General features: G+C 37.8%; 1 protein-coding gene across 1 annotated transcript; it reads right to left on the bottom strand.

Annotated features, from left to right (window-relative positions):
* Positions 1–1,598: 1,598 nt before the first annotated feature.
* Positions 1,599–19,705, bottom strand: LOC108670740 (apolipoprotein(a)-like; the record flags this gene model as incomplete). Its single annotated transcript, XM_018158232.2, has 7 exons — positions 1,599–3,158; positions 3,832–3,937; positions 4,538–4,792; positions 5,464–5,598; positions 18,137–18,888; positions 19,119–19,205; positions 19,489–19,705. Coding segments are annotated over 7 exons (1,731 nt in total), but the record flags the coding sequence as incomplete, so codon positions are not given.
* Positions 19,706–19,946: the final 241 nt, after the last annotated feature.

Genomic DNA, 19,946 nt, shown 5'->3' with positions numbered 1-19,946 from the left:
TCTTTGAGCACGCACGTTGTTTGGCAAGTTTCATAAAAGCCTTAATCTTTCTAGGAGCGTTTGAGGTAGGATCGAGCGATATAACGAGGCCTTGTGGTGGCCACGAAAAATTTGCATCCATATTGGCCGGTGCGACCATCTTGCCTCCTATGAACTGAAGCTGCCGGCGACCTCGGAGTGGTTAGTGAACGATGGTGGAGGGAACTGGTGAACGATGGTGGAGGGAACTAGTGAACGATGGTGGAGGGAACTAGTGAACGATGGTGGAGGGAACTAGTGAACGATGGTGGTGGGAACTAATGAACGATGGTGGAGGAACTAGTGAACGATGGTGGAGGGAACTAGTGAACGATGGTGGAGGGAACTGGTGAACGATGGTGGAGGAACTAGTAAACGATGGTGGAGGGAACTAGTGAATGATGGTGGAGGAACTAGTGAATGTTTTGTGGAGGGAACTAGTGAGCCCATTGCTGGGGGATTTATGTATTTGCATATAGCAATAGCAGCTACAGAATTTTTAGTATGTGTAAAAGTCCAGGAATTGTGTGTGTACGTTGTTCTAAATTTTTATTAATTTTGCTCCTGTCTACACATATATTAACTACAATATTAAAATTTGACATAATATGGCGTTCCGATTAAACTTAATAATAATCAATTTCCAGCGAAATAACTTTACGCGCAGAAAGTAATACAAAAAATTGAGATGATGCATTTTTTGCTCCAGTTTGCCTCCAGTCTCTTACACTTGTAAGTCGCCAGACTGCCGGCGATTTTCATTTGTTTCGTGTTTTTCCATGCGAGAAAAAAAGAGGAGCAAGTGTGAACAAGGAGAATTCGTAGCTCTGGACAGGACGAAATTATGCAAGGCAGTGTCATTTGAGGGCCGCCATATTTTATTCATTTCCCAGAGGCGGGAAAAAATTATTCAAAAGAACATCGTTGCATTGACATTTTTTTAGACTTGGTCGCGTCTGGGAAGATGAGAGCGTCGCGTGAACGTCGACCCCCGAGTTCATGAATTGGAATTATGTTGCTGAGGAATGGTGCATTCCGTGTGCTGCTCTGGAATTCTGTGTTCCGTGTGCTGCTCTGGAATTCTGGGTTCCGTATGCTGCTCTGGAATTCTGTGTTCCGTATGCTGCTCTGGAATTCTGTGTTCCGTATGCTGCTCTGGAATTCTGTGTTCCGTGTGCTGCTCTGGAATTCTGTGTTCCGTATGCTGCTCTGGAATTCTGTGTTCCGTATGCTGCTCTGGAATTCTGTGTTCCGTATGCTGCTCTGGAATTCTGTGTTCCGTATGCTGCTCTGGAATTCTGTGTTCCGTATGCTGCTCTGGAATTCTGTGTTCCGTATGCTGCTCTGGAATTCTGTGTTCCGTATGCTGCTCTGGAATTCTGTGTTCCGTATGCTGCTCTGGAATTCTGTGTTCCGTATGCTGCTCTGGAATTCTGTGTTCCGTATGCTGCTCTGGAATTCTGTGTTCCGTATGCTGCTCTGGAATTCTGTGTTCCGTATGCTGCTNATGGACTGGCCGTTCGCAATATATGACTAAAAATTTACATATAATTGAATAAAACGGGTAAATAAATCCAACGTCATGCTGCTAGTTTAATGGACAAACATTCAGCCACAAACACAGATGTTATTAAATGATGTTGAACTGTAAATCGTAAATAGTGAAGGTCATGAATAACTGTTTAAAATTCTTTCAAAGAAGTTTGTTCACGTATATTTATTATTTCAGTTTCCCCTGTTCCTCTGCAATTTTTCAGAACTGCTTATTTTGGTATCATAGGCCAAAATTACAAAAGTTTAGCACGATTGTAGCACAATTAAATATGACTAAATTCCAATCTAACACAAAAATAGTTCTGAAGGAATAATTTGACGTATATTAGCCAAGACGTAAGCTCTGATTATTTTTAGGCATGTTTCAGTCAGTGATTATTAAAAAAACTATAAATGAATTATATTAATTTGTACGCTGTTTAATAACGTTCCGAATCAGTAATTCACCATGATATGAATGGAGCCTAAATGCTAATTTCAGAAGTCGGCGCAGGTTAATCGTGTTGAAGCAAAATAACTGATTTTACAGTTCATACATTAATGTACTTCATTTACCTGTAATTTTCAATGAATCTATAAGTTCAAATTAATTGTAGAGTCAAAATAAGTGCCAGAAGAATCACACACATGGACATTGTTTGCTGCAACCAAGTCTACAAGTATCGGCTCATAATGTCATGTAGCTGACGCAAACAAGTCTACATGTATCGGCTCATAATGTCATGTAGCTGACGCAAACAAGTCTACATGTATCGGCTCATGATGTCATGTAGCTGACGCAAACAAGTCTACAAGTATCGGCTCATGATGTCATGTAGCTGACGCAAACAAGTCTACATGTATCGGCTCATGATGTCATGTAGCTGACGCAAACAAGTCTACATGTATCGGCTCATGATGTCATGTAGCTGACGCAAACAAGTCTACATGTATCGGCTCATGATGTCATGTAGCTGACGCAAACAAGTCTACATGTATCGGCTCATGATGTCATGTAGCTGACGCAAACAAGTCTACAAGTATCGGCTCATGATGTCATGTAGCTGACGCAAACAAGTCTACATGTATCGGCTCATGATGTCATGTAGCTGATGCAAACAAGTCTACAAGTATCGGCTCATAATGTCATGTAGCTGATGCAAACAAGTCTACAAGTATCGGCTCATGATGCTATGTAGCTGATGCCAACAAGTCTACAAGTATCGGCTCATGATGCTATGTAGCTGATGCACACGAGTCTACAAGTATTGGCTCATGATGTCATGTAGCTGATGCCAAAAAGTCTACAAGTATCGGCTCATGCTGATGCAAACAAGTCTACAAGTATCGGCTCATGATGTCATGCAGCTGATGCCAACAAGTCTACAAGTATCGGCTCATGATGTCATGCAGCTGATGCCAACAAGTCTACAAGTATCGGCTCATGATGCCAGCCATCCAGTCCAGGTAGTTGTTCACTTTAGCATAGACGCCCATCTTGCCGGCCACGCCGCAGCCGTCGCCGAACGAAGTGACGCCGTAAGCGGTCCAGGTCTCTTCCCCGGGCTTGTCTCCGTAGGCGCACAGCAGAGGGCCCCCGGAGTCTCCTGATGACAATAAGTGGCAGGATATTTAGATAATATTAATATGAATAAATATGGTTATGACCAGAACATGCCAGAATCCGACAACAACAAAAAAAAACATGGCAGGATCGAATGATTACAAAGATACATCAGAATACTCTGATAACATTTAAATGTCTGGAAATCCTGATAACAATAACATGTCAGAATCCCTCATAACAATAAAATGTCAGGAAAGTTTGATAACATTCACACAGCAGTGAAATTTCAGTGTTATGTAATTTAAAATACTAAGAAAATGTGGATTGTTTGTGACGGAAAAGGAAAAGTCCACGGACAGTAAAACCAGCATTCAACTATCTAAGATATGTTGATTTACCGTATAAAATTTTTGCCATGACTTCTTCAATTGCACTTACTGTGGTTATAATACATTAGAGTCATGAATCTATTCAAATTTAAAAACTGCTCATTACATGAATATTGGGCATCGATTCTACAAATTAATACACATGCTGTTGGTGCAGGTCGACGACTAGTTATGATTGTTCAATGTTAGCCAATAATAAGTTAATAAATTTTCGTATTAATAATTTTCCTTTGATATGTATTTGTCTGTTTATTGTATTATATTTGTTTGTCTGTCTATTGTAAATATACAAATTATTATTAAAGATGTAAATATAAGACTGACCTGAGCAGGTATCAGAGCCTCCCTTGTAGTGGCCGGCGCAGAACATGTTCTCCGTGATGGTCTTGCGGTTAGCTCGCTGACACGCCTTGCGAGAGATGATAGGGAGCTGCACGAGGTAGGTAGGTAGATTTATGTGGTAGATGAAATTATAACGTAGCTAGGTAATTACTTTGAATATACCAATATCCATAAATCTTGTAATTATGATAAAAAACCAATAATTATTTATTTTCGTAATAATTCTTCGACATATTACTTTAAAATTTAAAATTTAATTGTTATTAAATTATTATTTTCATAATAAAAATAACGCTATATTATTGTTATTGTGAAAAATCGAATGGCATTGAATTTGAGAGATAAATTATTGGCAGTTGACACGCAACAGGAAAAATACACTATACATTATTGGGGAAAAAATTAAATGTGTGCAATATGAAAGATACATTGTTGGTAGCTGGCACAAAATCGGTGGGATTAAATCATAATTTTTTTAAAAGATCAAATGATGAATAATTCTTAAAAAACATGCAGGAAAGTTGGAAAATTGTTTCAAATATCGGACATTTAACTTCAATGATAATGGCACTTGCCGGATTTTAAGTAAGAAAAATAGAATTTGCGGCGAATTTATACATTTAAATGAAGATTTTCATGCAAATATATAAACTAAAAAGTTTATTATCACATTCACCATTAAACTCACCCTCGTGTACATAAGAATGTCACTCCCAAAAGAGTGGGAAACTGACTCTTTTCCCCAGCCCATGACCATACACCGTGTGCCCACGGGGGGAAAATCTGTCCCATTAGCGGGGAGACAGGCCCGTGACGTGATGCCTGGGGAAGCTCTGCCAGATTCCCCGTCAGGAATTGGGGGGAGCGCGGGCAACCTCAGCAGCGCGATGTCGTTGTCGATGCTCGACGAGTTGTACTCTGGGTGTCGGAAAATGCGACGCACCTGCAGAATTATAATATAATATAATATTTATTATAATATATAGAATTTTTTACGATAATTAGATAGTTTGTACAGTCGTCAATGGGATTATTCTGCTGAATCAGTAATTGTTAATTAGTACGGGCGCATTTACATTTTATTGAGAAGTGGGATTATTGTTTAATGTGAGATTATTTGAGCGTCCACTAAGTTATGGTTTTTAGTGAATACTATCGTTGATTTCTACAGGCGTTATTGAAATTATAGTGAAAATTGAAGAATATCGTCAATTTATTTGGTCACTATTTCAGTCATAGTGACGACTTAAAAATATCGTTTATTTGTACAAACATAGTGAGTGGACTAGTAAATTTCGGACTCGTACGCTGTTAGAAAATTCACCGTTAACCGGCATTACCAGCGTTTCAGTAACCGGCCGGCACATGAAAATAAACACCGTGTAGCCATTTTTATTCCAATTTTACACAAGAAACCCGTTAAGCATCTAAAAGAAACGGCAAACGGTCTATTTTCGCGGGGCGGCTGATTTCTCGAACGCCGGATAGACCGTTTTTTACAGTTTATTCGAACAGTGTAACCTTTCTGCACACACATACAACTTATATAATAAAATGGCTCTCTAGTCAATTGTTCTGAAGTTAAATAAAAATATCTCATGCCCTTCATCTTACCTTCATCTCGACCTCGTAGCCATCCTTGCTTCTAATATGATGCTCGGACAGCCTCACGTGTAGCTTCTTCCTGACGCAGTGAGCTGCCGTCATCACCCAGCGGGGGGCGATCAGGGTCCCACCGCATAACAGGTCCTGGGAAATTATATTCATAATGAATTATTAAATTATAAACTACGAGAATATTGACAATTTTATGTGTTTCAACCGGTAACATGTGAATTCCCGTATTACAGGTCCAGAAAATAATTCTTCCTTATGAATTTTCAAAAAAATAAAAACAGAAAAGTTGGCAATTGTATGTGTTCGAACCTGCGTTTGCGTACTTCTGTACAAATGGTTCTGAAAATAAATATTCCTTATGATTTTTTAAATATTTAAAAGAGAAATTTTGGTATTTTTGAAGGCATTAAGGAATGATGAAATGATAGGAAAAGAGGGGCGATGTGGAAATACGAAGGGCATGGATCAATGATAAAGGATGGAGATGAAAAAAGAGTGTGGAAGCATGGAAGAGTATTGGGGTGATGTGTGAGTGTTTGAGCATGCATGGGGAAGTGAAAGGGATGTAGGAGCGTGGAGGCTTGGAAAAGTCAAACGGTGATATAAGAATTTGGGAGCGTGGAGGCATGGAGAAGTGATGGGGAGATGTGGGAGCATGGGGAAGAAATGGGGTGATGTGGGAGTGTGGGGTGATGTAGGAGCTGTCTCTTATACACATCTAGATGTGTATAAGAGACANATGGGGAAGAAATGGGGTGATGTGGGAGTGTGGGGTGATGTGGGAGTGTGGGAGCGGCGTCATTAAGAGAGTAAGACTAGCCCCGTAGGGAGCTGGCGCAGTGAACCGCGGCTAACGGGGGCTGACGCCCCGGGTCTGGGGAGCAGGAGGGGGGATGAGGTTTGCCATGGGGATGAGGGGGAAGTGTAGTGTGAGAGGAAAATCGTACATTGTTATCATGAGTGTCATCCCCAAGGAGGAAAGGGTGTTCAATGTCGGAGGGTTAGTAGGGGTAGAAAGGATAAAAAACTCCACAAATAGGAGTTAATAACTTGAAGACCTTTGTTTGCTTTGTAATTTTGAAAAATGAAATAATTAACAAACGAATTTATTTTGAATGTTGCTAAAATGAACATATTTAAATGAAGAAAACGAAAGCTGTGTCCACAAAAACAAACCGGCCTGGACTTCAGTATAACGGTAACACCGACAAGGAATGCAAAGACTGTCTTTATAAAGGAAGAACAGTCCAAGAGATCAGAACAACGGTTGCACCGACAAGGAAAACGAAGACTGTATTTATAGAGGAAGAACAGTCCAAGAGATCAGAACAACGGTTGCGAAGACGGTGAGCTCGAAATTGATTGAGATTGTCTAGGGACCGCAGCAGAGTTGGATGTTTATTTAGAGACTTGGAAAAGAAACTCGAAAATGTACAGTGTAGGCGTTACACCTCATTTTTGGCAGACATGTTTTTTCGGGGGTTAACAATTATTTCATTGCAAAAGCATTTCATTCTGGCATGAAAAACTGCGACCGGCAATTCAAATTACGGAGTACGCGTTGCATTAAAATTTAATATATATTGGGATTTTTTAAAAGCGTTCACCAAGTGCATTTACAAGTGAAATAATGGATTAAACTTTTGAAAGAAAAAGTCAAATTTGGGACGCAGTTTTACTCATCAATATAATAATCATGAAAGACATTACAGCTTTTGAAGTTTCCTTTAATGATCCAAGGTAACATACCGAAATGCATTCTTAGCAACATTCGCAGTTAAATTCATGCAAATTCTCAACTGAATAATACGACACGTCATCACAAAGAGATAAGATTTATATAAGTTTTAGTTATGGTGACGAGTGAATATTATTGATATTTGGATCGGCGTTATAAAATATGAGAAGAGGAAGACGATGGCTGTTGATTTGAACCTAACAATTTCAATATACTCTGGAGTTTCAACCTTAAATTATTGTAGTTGGACATGCGTATGCTTGAAAATGCTATCGAATACCGGATCACCGTAATAGATTCTGATCGCATCTCGAGTTCGTGGAAGTCGAAGCGTATCGGCAAATAAAGTGTCTCTCTTACTCTGATATGCAGAATAGATGGCAGCGCCCTCTGTTGCCAGGTGGTAGACTTGGACAGGAAATGGGGGGCTATTTGGTGAGCGGAAAACAGGGACGTTGGTAGATACGAGAACAATTTGGGAAATGCTTGCGAGTGCGCGCGGCATTTCACAAGCCGTAACAGAATTTACATATGATAATTATGGAAAAGGGCGAGTGCGTTGAAGGTGAAGGGTTCTCAGAGAGTGCGTCTTACAGAATTTAGTGTCTGGGAAATACATTAATTTATTTTAAATTTAGAAGAAAGAAAAGATGCTCTTTTTGGAGACTACAAATAAATTCGATTAGGAATATAACACTACTCATCAAAATAACAAAGAATAGGAAAGTGCATCATGAAATCACCATAGTCGCCAACCCGTAGTACAGTTATAAAAATATATTTTCACGTGGAAAAGCAAGGTATTTGTGCTGCCATTGCCCGTGATGGCATACTCATAATTCGGGGACGTTCCATCTAATAGGACTGTAAAAGAGTAACAATATCGTCTGGGCCAGCGTCCAGAATACAATAGCGGCCAATAATACGAGTGCTGTATAATAATAGTTGACGATAACTCGAGGTCCAATAATAAGACAGCGTCGACGCAGCTATCAATAGCAGCTGCAAACAAGGAAATATCTGCGCTGAGGCCCCGGGGGAAAGTTTTAAGCTTTGAAGACACTTCCGAGCTGCAGGATTGCCAAGTGCCAGAGAGGCGGAGTAGCAGCCCCACCTGCGCTGGTCCCAGAGCAACGGCAAGAAATGAACCGAGGAAACTATGTTCAAAATAACTAGAGAATAAACTTTTATTGCTCCTTGAACTGTAGTAAAGGAAGATGAAAGAATCAATATATGTTGTACCAGTAGAAAAGAAAATAATCACAGAGTTCACTGAAAAAGTGAACGAAGAAACTTATGACTGTAAAAAAATCTGGCCTATGACAACCGGAGGATAGATTTTTAGTGCTTTGTAAGAGAAATATAACAATAAATAAATGAGTTAACGAAACAAGTGAAAAAATAAAGGTACTCCTAAAATTTGACGGGATGTGCAAAGAATGCAACTTATAAAGTTATTATTAAGTTTGTTCTAAACTTGAGTCTCTTTAAGAGTTATTTTCTGTTTGCTCAATAAAACTTTTACTGAGAATAATCTTCCTCTTAGCTATATGCATAAATTTTGCATAAATTAACAAGTGAGTAGAATGAGAAAATATCATATACGAAAAGTCAGGAAAGGAAATCGGTGTTGAATAAGGCGGAACAGTAATAAATGCTCGTAGTTTAGAGAAAAATAGTTTATAGCAATTTAAAAATCTTAAACATTAATTAGAATTTACACGGGATTTTGAAAAAAAAATTATAAAATCGCGTGCAGTTTTTCATGATCCGTGAATATTTATCGTCGAACGAGCAAAATAGCATATGAATTAAGTTAAATAACATATAAATTATTAATATCAAAGTTTTATACTATAAGTTTCAATAACTGAGGCTGTGGCCTGCCTATATGATTAAAAATTTAATAAAAAGAAGAAAACCCAGAAACATCGACTGATTAAAGGTTTGTTTTCAAGTAATATTGCCGCGCGTGGTCAAAGCGAAAATTATAAGATATCGATGAAATTTTTACGAATCTGGAGCATTCGTCACTTTATTCTATAAAATCTAACTTTATGACGTTACAAACATTTACAACAATTTCATCATACTACTTTTACAACAGTTGTTCGGGTATTTTCAATTTACCGATGTAAAAACGAACTTCGAATTTCAAATGCAAAGTTGTGAAATCCAACACCTCATTTTAACTTTTCTGACCAAAAGATTTTGTCATATTTCAAATGCAAATTTATGAAATCCAAAACCTCATATTAACTTTTCTGACCAAAAGATTTTGTCACATTTCAAATGCAAATTTGTGAAATCCAAAACCTCATATTAACTTTTCTGACCAAAAGAATTTGTCACATTTTTTTACGAGGCGCGTGCAGTGTTGCTCATGGTGTCTATATTTGGCCGGGTTGCTACCAATCCTCTATCACCGAAACAAGAGTGCGCCCGACCTCATCCTCTATAGTCTTCTTTTAGAGCTTTTGATCCTTTTTGGTGATGGGATACGCAGGTCTTCGATGTCTCAGTAATGTGCTTAGCTTTAAATGGAGCCCAGCCTTGTAGCAGAAATGTGGAACATGAAAATTTTCAAGACAAAACAAAATGTTATGAAATTTCAACCGCAAACTAAAGGGGGAAAAAGTTTTCTCGAGACAAGGATATTTTTAGATTTATTTGATGTGAATTTTTTTTCCTGAAATATCTGGACATAAATCGGAGCCGTTTCAGTAAATTTCATTTTATTTGGCATACAAAAAAAAAAAAACAGAAATGCGATATTATCTTAATAACAAGAATTTTTAAACGCAAATAATCATACAAAATGAAAATATGCTTGCTCATTTTATTAGAAATTTTGTATATTAAATTCTTGCATCCATGTGCGAAACTGAAATTGTTTAAATATTTAACTTTAATACTCCACGTTTTTACTGAAAGAAAGTAATAGCTTATTGGCACACTCGCTATATTTCAAAAGAGTAAGAAGAGAAATTCGACGGTTGCGTCTTCGTGTCTAATGCCAATTTCTGTATTGAATTCTATCGTCTTTATTTTCTTTGCACTACTAATTTTTTTGAATATTTCCCAATTAGTTAAATTCACTGATTTAAATTCTAGTATTATCCATTTATAATCGATAGTCATTAATAATAATGTAAATGACTAATCTGGGCCAATTTTGTTTATTAATATCATTGATTATCAATCAGATTTATTTAGGTTAGAATACATCTTGATTTGATCAATCACTTAAAGTAATTCGTTAGTAAAATTTCGTTTTATTCGTTTATAAAATTGTCCCATATCATGGTAAAAATCATTTTATATTCGTACATAAGCAAAGCATTTATTCATTTCGTGGATTTAGGCTCGTAAATTGTTCGAAAGATTTACCATGACGCGCCGAGCGCACGAATTTGAATGAATATTTTTACTAGTAAAATAACTAATTTGGTAGCTTCAATAAGTAATCTTAAGCCAGGATCGCTGAGAAGGGAACGGAGATTTTGCTAAAAGCGGAGGAAATTATTGCATATTTCGGCAATAATTCCCTTAGAATTCTTGTATTCCAAGAGAATACAATAATTCCTATTATTCCTATTTAATATTCCCTTGGTAGAGAACAATAAGGTTGTCGTGACTAGGGTGGTGATGTGATGTTGTCTGGGGCTGCATTGTGACCAGGATTTTGGGGTTGTTTGCAGGGGATGATCGAAAGCCTCTCCTGGGGCGAATGAATGAAATCCTGACACTGTTAAGCGAGATGTGAATTGGAGGTTCGAACGTCTGCAAGCTACGAAAATTATGCGGGAAGGCTTGTAAGGCGTAGGCGACGCTAACAGTGTGGCCGTGGACGTGGTGTCCAAAATAAATTTCACGCTTCAAAAAAAAGTAATAATAATTATAGCATTACGTAGGCTTTTTAATAACTATAGCTTAATGTTATAGAGATTGTCGATCCACATTTCTTTCTTGGAAACAATTTATAATTAATGCCCAAACTATTCATTAGCTGGGCTGTAACGAAGAAAAATCCTTGGAAAATCAAATAATTTAATTTAGGCTCATCTTTAAAATTCTGGAGCCTCGAGCGTACAGTCAATACATTCTCAGAAAATAGAACTAACTTAAAATCAAGCCCTACCTTACCCACCAATTTTAGGCTTAAGAATTATTCGAGCTCTAATATATATAGAAGTAAAAATTTGATATATTTAATTTTCCGCAAAACCCTACAGATCTTTCCCTTAAAAAAATTATTTTAATAGAATGTATTATTTCAAGTATTTTATAGAGTGATAAATTCGAGTCTGGCACTTAAGATTGACCAGAAGAGATCTAGAATTGGTTATTGATTGGCCGCCGGATTTAGGAATCGGGAATTATTAGTAGAGAAATCAATCGGATCTGTTGACGGATTAAATAAATGTTTTGTTGACGTTTGGGCTCAGCCATTAATGGGACAAACAGGAACAGAAATTGCAGGGCTATTTTTCAATGAATCAAAGCTATGGGTAAATTTAATCTAACACCTGCGTTAAAAAATTTATTTATTTATTATTATTAACGGGAAATTAACATAAATGAAAAGTGTAGATCACGGAATAAAACGGAAAACAAATCGTAATTTTCGATGCATATTATCTAAGCACAAAGATTATATTTTATGCCCAGAAGGAATGATGGATTCTTCGTCAAAAATCTAGGAAAACGTAAACGTGAATGAGTGAGGAATTGCAGAGCAGTAGTTGCGAACCAACTTTTAATTATAATTACAAACACACATTGTTGCTAGTGCTCATATAAGACCTTAAGTGCTATATAAACGATATATTTTGTCACGAAATGGACTACAGACAACCTCTTCAACTCTGGACTGCCTTTCGATTCTATACCACCTAAATATTCAATCGCATCAGTGTTGTAAAACTTCAGCGTCTCAGACGTCGGAGCGTCTCAGACATCAGAGCGTCTCAGACGTCTGAGCGTCTCGGACATCAGAGCGTCTCAGACATCAGAGCGTCTCAGACACCGGAGCGTCTTCGACGTCAGAGTGTCTCAGACGTCAGAACGTCTCAGACATCGGAGCGTCTTCGACGTCAGAGTGTCTCAGACGTCAGAGCGCCTCAGACATTAGAGCGTCTTCGACGTCAGAGTGTCTCAGACGTCAGAGCGTCTCAGACATCAGATCGTCTCAGACATCAGGTCGTGTCAGACATCAGAACGTCTCAGACATCGGAGCGTCTTCGACGTCATAGTGTCTCAGACGTCAGAACGTCTCAGACATCGGAGCGTCTTCGACGTCAGAGCGTCTCAGACATCAGAACGTCTCAGACATCGGAGCGTCTTCGACGTCAGAGTGTCTCAGACATCAGATCGTCTCAGACATCAGATCGTCTCAGACATCAGAGCGTCTCCTACGTCTCTTGAGCCGTGCAGGCGTCAGGAGAGGATCGGCATGGAGAGCGAGAGCCACGGCTTCCGGGTCTGCAAATTAGAATTAACGCCACTTCCGGGTTTGGTTTCGGAAGTTGTGTGACTATTGTTCCGGCTTCGAAATGAACTTCGGAGAAAAAGTAGAATATACGAAAAATTTGAATTCAATTGAATTCTTCGAGGAATTCTTCTTTCGCCTGGAAATGAAAACTCTTTCATTTCATTATATACGTTCACTTAAGTTGAAGTTTTCAATATTAAGTTTAGTCGTAGCAGTGGCTGTAACTGCAACTATTAGAATCAGAATATTTAGATGAATATCCAGTGCAATATATTGCGTGTATGGTGTTCTTGGTACGCGGGGGATAACTGTATGCATTCAATAAAATGAAAGATCATCAATAAAATACAAACAATAAGAGAACAAAAATTTAAAGCCTTATCATATAAGGGTATCTTATCATATAAGGGTATCTTATCTTATAAGGGTATCGTTAAATATCATATATTTAAAGCCTTATCAGTTTCAAACTAATATTATTTTCTAGAATGTTCGAACATAGAAAGCTTTAAAGAGATACTCGTAAAATATCGCTCGACAAGTCTATCATCGGAAAAAATTAGAACGCAATTAAAGTTATAAGTAAAAATTACACTTAGGATCTAAATGCGAATGCAGGCATTTTTTATTATGGCAAAATATCAAATGAAAAAGTAAATAATGGAAGGAAAACGAGCCTGTGTTTGTAAACGTACAACGCGTGCGATATTTCTAGATACTCCACGACTGCGAATCGTTGTAAAAATATGCAAGCAAATTCAAAATTTTCAGCGTACTGAGCAGAAAAAAATATTATCAATCGCACGAGCAGCGGAAAAAAGAACAAAAGTTGCCAAGAACTGCAATCATTGATGAATTTTCGAATTCATTTGCTTCTTCAAAGGTTAAAGTAAAATTTAACGCGAATTTGTTCTATACGAATTAATTTATTAAAATGTTTCGACAGTTGAAATGAAAAAAAATTTTGAGTCGTGTGTCGATAATACTCGATAATCTCTAGATAAAATAAAATAATCGTAATTAAAAAAAAATACCGATAATTTCTGAGTACTCTTTCAAAATTTGTCGTTAACAGTACGATTGATAATAATTTTTTTTACCTAAGATTTCAAAGGAAATCAATGTCCATAAATAGAAATTTATTTGTGAGCTTTATATTGATTTTATTTCAACGGCTGATTGACACAATCGAATATTAGAAATGCCAGAAAAGACCCGGCAATTACTCTGCCACTCAAAAACTGTTGTGAATAATGTTAGAAGATTGGAGTTATATATTATTTCATCAAAAATAATATTCCTTTCATAATTCTATAAACGGTGAAGTAGAATTTTATAATGCAATGATTTTTCAAATGTCAAACCATAAAATATTTACAGTCAAAACATATAAAATAGATAATATTCAATATCTTCGACCCAAGTGACTCCGTCTCATTACTAATAATATTATTCACTATATTATTGACTTGTTTGCGACCGGCCTAAGATCCCAAACATTCTGCCGCCGACGCGTCCTTTCACCTTCAGTGCTCATTGACTTCGAAAAAATTATATTGAAATCATACGACGACCATCGGATTTTTCGTCGGCCAACCGTCGGCCATATCTGCCGTGCGATGACTGGCTACATGACGCGCGAGAAATATGCAGTACAAGGCGCTGCTCTGGCGACATGTCTATGATAATCAGACATGAGGGAGACTAGGAATCAGTCTAGGGGGATCAGACATGAGGGAGACTAGGAATCAGTCTAGGGGGAAACTGCTCTCAGGATCGGCTGGCGCTTATCAAATGGGAGGAGAAATGTTCCTAACCTATGCAAGAAATTATTCATATCCAAGGTAGGCCTAAAATACCAAAATCACACTGCAGGGAATTACGTTGTTTCGAAAACAGCCTTCAAACGAAATTTAAATTTGCGTCACATTTTTCCTTTCTAATTTATTTTGAAAACAGGTTCGGATATTTTGTGTTAAGCTGGGTTCTTTAATAAACGAAATAATGACATACTAAATAAAAATGTGGATTTTCGGCTAAACACAAGGAATAATAGATGATAGGAATTTCGCATTCCAGGTGGATAAAAACAATATTAAAATTATTATATTGCTAACAAAAACATTTAACTTCTATGATTTTCGTCAATCATGTATAAAGAAAAATCACCTGAATTTTTTTACATGTAGAGAAATGAATTCACCACGTGTCGCAAAATTTTCACCAAAAACAAAACATTTTTTTCTGGGAGCAAAATATATTTTGTCACACAGTGTACCAACATGACGCTATTTTTGAGCCTGGACTCTGAGACGCGAGCGTCAAAAGTGACCGGCCTAATGAGACGGGACGCGACCATGTCACGCCTAACGTATTTATTGGCGTCCCCGTATTATCCGAGGGTCATATGACGCGCGGCGCGAGAGTGGCACCTTTACCCTCAAATTAAGTGTGAGGGAAACTCGGCCTCTCATGAGGGCGTCTGGGAAGATACTTCAACATCACACAACGCGATGATGCGTGGAGGTATCACTGCGTGGTGATGCGTGGAGGTATCACTGCGTTGTGATGCTTCAACATCACACTACGTGGTGATGCCTTAACATCACACTGCGTGGTGATGCCTTAACATCACACTGCGTGGTGATGCTTCAACATCACACTGCGTGGTGATGCTTCAACATCACACTGCGTGGTGATGCTTCAACATCACACTGCGTGGTGATGCTTCAACATCACGCTGCGTGGTGATGCCTTAACATCACACTGCGTGGTGATGTTTTAACATCACACTGCGTGGTGATGCTATAGCACTAATTGAGAAATAACTGCCCTCCCTCCGTGGCTGGTATTCAATTCCACAACCCGGCATGACTTGCGAAAAAGTTCCTGGTAAGACCGTAGACTGATGAATATCGCTGAGGCTATAGCACCCTAAACTGAGAGTTGAAAACCGAGTTAATTTTATACCCTTGGATGATTATGATTGCCATAACCGTGATGACTTTGATTAATTGGTAAGTGAAAGATTTTAAGATGATTTATCATTAGCAGGATTGAATTTAAATATGTATTTTAATTCAACAGTAAAATTAATGACATAGACTCGCATGCAAGCTCAATCTTTGTTGAAAATTTCAATGATTATTTTTCACATGATCAATGACCGGAAACACAACTATGATAAGGAGAACATTGTTTGAAAGGAATTATTATCAAAGGATATTTTAAATCCCCCAGAAGACTGATACAAGTTGCCATAAAATCTAATTAATATTATTATGGGATGGATATTAAATCTATTTTTTTTCTTTAGACTTTGCGTAAAAGAATCAGTAATGGCGTCCAGTGTCAGCGGCAGAAAACCTAGAAGAAGCTTTGGGTTAATTTTCTTAACGAGATGTAAGTTTAAGCCATACATTAATTGATCAAGTAGGTCTGGACTGAACGACCGTTGTCTTATATGAGCCGTACAGCCTAATAGGCCTGGGCTCTAATTGCCTGCGGAGTGATACAGTACACTAGTTACAAGCAGCAGCTGCTCCAGACATTCACTTGTTTCTGAGTTTACTCAACATTTTATAAGCATTACTAAATGTTGGTAATACATAAATTTTCGATTGGAAAAAAATATTGAACACATTTTAATGTGGTTAATAACTCAACTTTATATATTTAAACATAATATTGAAGGTAGAGCGATATTTGTGTTTCCCATTATGCAGAAAAGTTAGTTGAGGCAAAATATTGAATAAGTTAATTAACAGGAATTAATAACAGGATTTTTCTTTTTAACTGGATGAGTTTTACAAAGATAATTGTAAGATATTTTTTCAGCCTCGTCCATATTTCGTTATTATAGTAATTGCTGCAACTCCGCGGTAGAGATATTGAAGTAATATGCGAGATAAAATATTGCGAATCCGCATTGCATCGAAAATAAATGAAAATAATTAGAATAGTGACAAATACACGAACACTAAAGAAAGTAGTGCGATAAAATAACGAGACAGAAAATCAAAGACCAATTAAAGTCTAACAAAGATTATTCAGTCATGTTTTTTGCTGAAGTCAGAAGTTCGTCAAGAGGGTGGAGTGAGCACCAGGGAGCAGCAAAGATCCAAGTCATCTCTGTTAACTACCTATGGGAGACTTGCACAAAAATTCATTACAAATTCAGGCCAGAAAAACACCCCTTGACAGCGAGCGATGCCGGAAAAAGGGAGATGGTTTGGGCTCTAATTAGCATTGCGCTGCAAAATTTATTAATTAAATAAGGTCCATATATATTTTTACTTATGTTGTTTTGGAAAAACTTTTCCGTTGAATCTAGCTTAGAGACATTTTAATTAATGAAATAAAGCTCTTAGAAGTAGATGACAGCCGCGTTCATGGAGCACAACGTAGCGTAATATGATCCTATATGTACAACTGTACGCAATAGCGTAGAGTTGAACGACACGGCGTATGGGGATTGAAGATAATTTTTGTTGCCGGAAGTTTCATTTAAAATTGATGAGATGAAACTATGTGGCAGGATTCCGTCTCAATTAATTACCATTCTTAATTGAATGTTTGCGTTCGGTCTGCAACGAAAGTTTGTGCCGTCATAGGACCTTTTGCTGGGTAACTTGACCTATTGCGGCTTCAAATCATTAGCACTAATTATTATAATTATATTACTAATTTTTTTATTTATTTCTAAACATTTTTTTCCGATTAGGCTTAAAAATAGGAACTATTTTAATTGAGAGGTAATGTACGAAATTATATATCTTTCCTCATGAATCTCGAGGCTTTATGCTAAACTTAGAAAAGGACGAAACTGCTATAAATGATTTTTAATTTTTTGAATATAATATATTTGTGCTTATCGGCTCTCTGCGTTTTTCGAAAGGGACAAAAATCACTGAAAAGACCCGTTTGATATTCTGGAAAAGTCTGAATTTTCATCAAATATGTTAAAATTTTACACAACAAAACGCTAATATTCTACGCCAATATTATCCCCGTTGAGATATGATAAGTAGATAAGCTAAAGGGACTCCTGCAGCACACAGTAGATTAGCGCTTGAATATTCTGTCTGATGAGCTCGGTTGTAGGCAGCTCAACGCTACTGAACTTCGAACTTTGTGAATACTAAACGCTACTGAATGTTTTACGAACTGCGCTGAGTAGACGTTCTCAGTGGGGCGATGTATGAAGCATGCTTGTTTAGAAAAAGAAGTATAACAGTTGATAATTAGCTTGGAAACCTGATTAAACAAGTTGGTTCCGGTGGTGTATCATATGCGCATTTTAAATATTTAACGAACTCTTGTAGGAAGTCGTGGCTTACAAGGTGATAAGTTTTAATATTAAACTACATCTATGTTAATAGACATATAGTAAAAAATAAAAATTGATGGGATTTAGTTAAGTAGTAGCAGGTACTTACCCTGTCATGATCAAGGATTGCCACTTGCCAAGGGAAGGCGCCTGGCAAAGCTTCCTTGCCCTGCAGAATTTTCAGCGTCCTTCGGCGCCTGCTGCCCCTTGCCTCTGGTCCAAAGCGCGCCTGACCGCACTGTTCCCCTCCTTCAGTAGGGAGATCCCAGGGCCAAGGCCCTCTCGGCAAGTTGGGCGTCACAGTCGTGGGGACTACCTCTTCGTCACCTCCAGCAGGTTCGCCCGCAACTTCGGAACTTATTGAGTTGTCAACGATTTCCGGAATTTCTAGGACATTAAGATCATCTTCTGAAGATTCATCAGGAGGGAGAGTAACGATGGACAGGAAATCTGAGTGTGACTCATCTGAGTCACCGGAAGGATGGCTGATGATTTCAGCGGAGTCTTCTGGTGATGCCGAGTGTGTCTCAGGCGACAGCGTGACAAGTAAGATTGGAGTCTCGCCTCCAATCACATCAGCGCTCTCGTTCTCTGCATAAACTACAGAAGGAGGAGATTCTGGTTCTGCGCCTGCAACAGCTGTGGCAAGAACCGCACTGGATTCCGCAGTATTTGCTTCAGAGTTAGGCAGAGGGACGTTCGCATCAGGAACCGTGGTTCCCAACGAAATACTTTCACCGGCAGAAGTTGCTACGCCTGAGGAATCGGTTCCTTCATCAGGAGTGCTTTCGACTTCTTCTGTCGAAATTTCGGCTTCTGGTTTATCCAAATTTTCAATTCCTGAGTCTTCTCCCAACTCTTCTGTATGGATAAATATAAAACATTTTCTATAAAAAAAAATAAATTTTCTCCTGGTTTGCAGTACATTATTCACTTTAATTTTTATGAATCAGCACACATGATTGATGGATTCGTGACAATTAAATTCTTTGCAGATTGTTCAGTTGCACATTAATTAATGGCAGAAAAAAAATAATTTTTTACACCTGAAATTATCAGAATAACGTAATTATTATTTGAGTGAATCTCACCGTCAATCGCGTTGCCATTCGACTCGTCCTCTGCCAGGTCTTTGCGGGAGTCGGGCGACCGACGAAATTTGGAGTGCGCGACTGCAGCTAAAATGAATCAACTCTTATCAAGAAATCAATAATAAAAACATTGTAACTATTCAACACCTTTTGACTGAGATGAACTCTTTCTACACAGACATTGTATTACAGACAAGATAAGTGTAAATGAATGTATTTTAATGAAAGTTATGCTTCGTATCCTGCAGAATAGTTTACAATAACTTTTGTAATATGCCGTAATATTTTGTATCATGCATTTAATAAAAACTGTGCTTAATTCATCATTGTCTTTCAGGGCTGCATTTCAAAAAGCAGCAAAGCGTCGCACCTTTCACAAGACCTTCTTTTCCAGGAAGCTTCGAGTTCCCATCGCTAAACTTTTGGAGGGCCTTCAAATGCTTCGTTTTGAAGGAGTCTCCCCGAAAGCTTTTTGTTTGTTCAGATGAAACATACCGGCCTTTCTGCCAGGCCTCCAGGGCCTCCCTCTGTTGAGGGCCACCGCAAAAAACATATGAGGAAACGAACACAGAACAATAACAATGAAATAACGAATAAAAATGCAAAATGAATAATGAAGAAACATGTGAAAATGAATTATGATTGACAAAATGAAAAAAATTAAAATTAACAGTATTCTAAAGCCGCCATTTAAAACTAATGTGTTGTTTTTGAAAGAGCCTAAAATTTGAATATTGTCATTCTATTATTCATGAATGTATTCAACCAGCAAATACGCGAGGCTATTGGAAACTTCGTCAATGAAATAGTTTCGGAAAATACACAAGT

The sequence above is a fragment of the Hyalella azteca genome, unplaced genomic scaffold (assembly GCF_000764305.2).
Source record: "Hyalella azteca isolate HAZT.00-mixed unplaced genomic scaffold, Hazt_2.0.2 contig4450, whole genome shotgun sequence".
Lineage (NCBI taxonomy): Eukaryota > Metazoa > Arthropoda > Malacostraca > Amphipoda > Hyalellidae > Hyalella > Hyalella azteca.
This window is presented reverse-complemented; position numbering and strand designations above follow the sequence as displayed.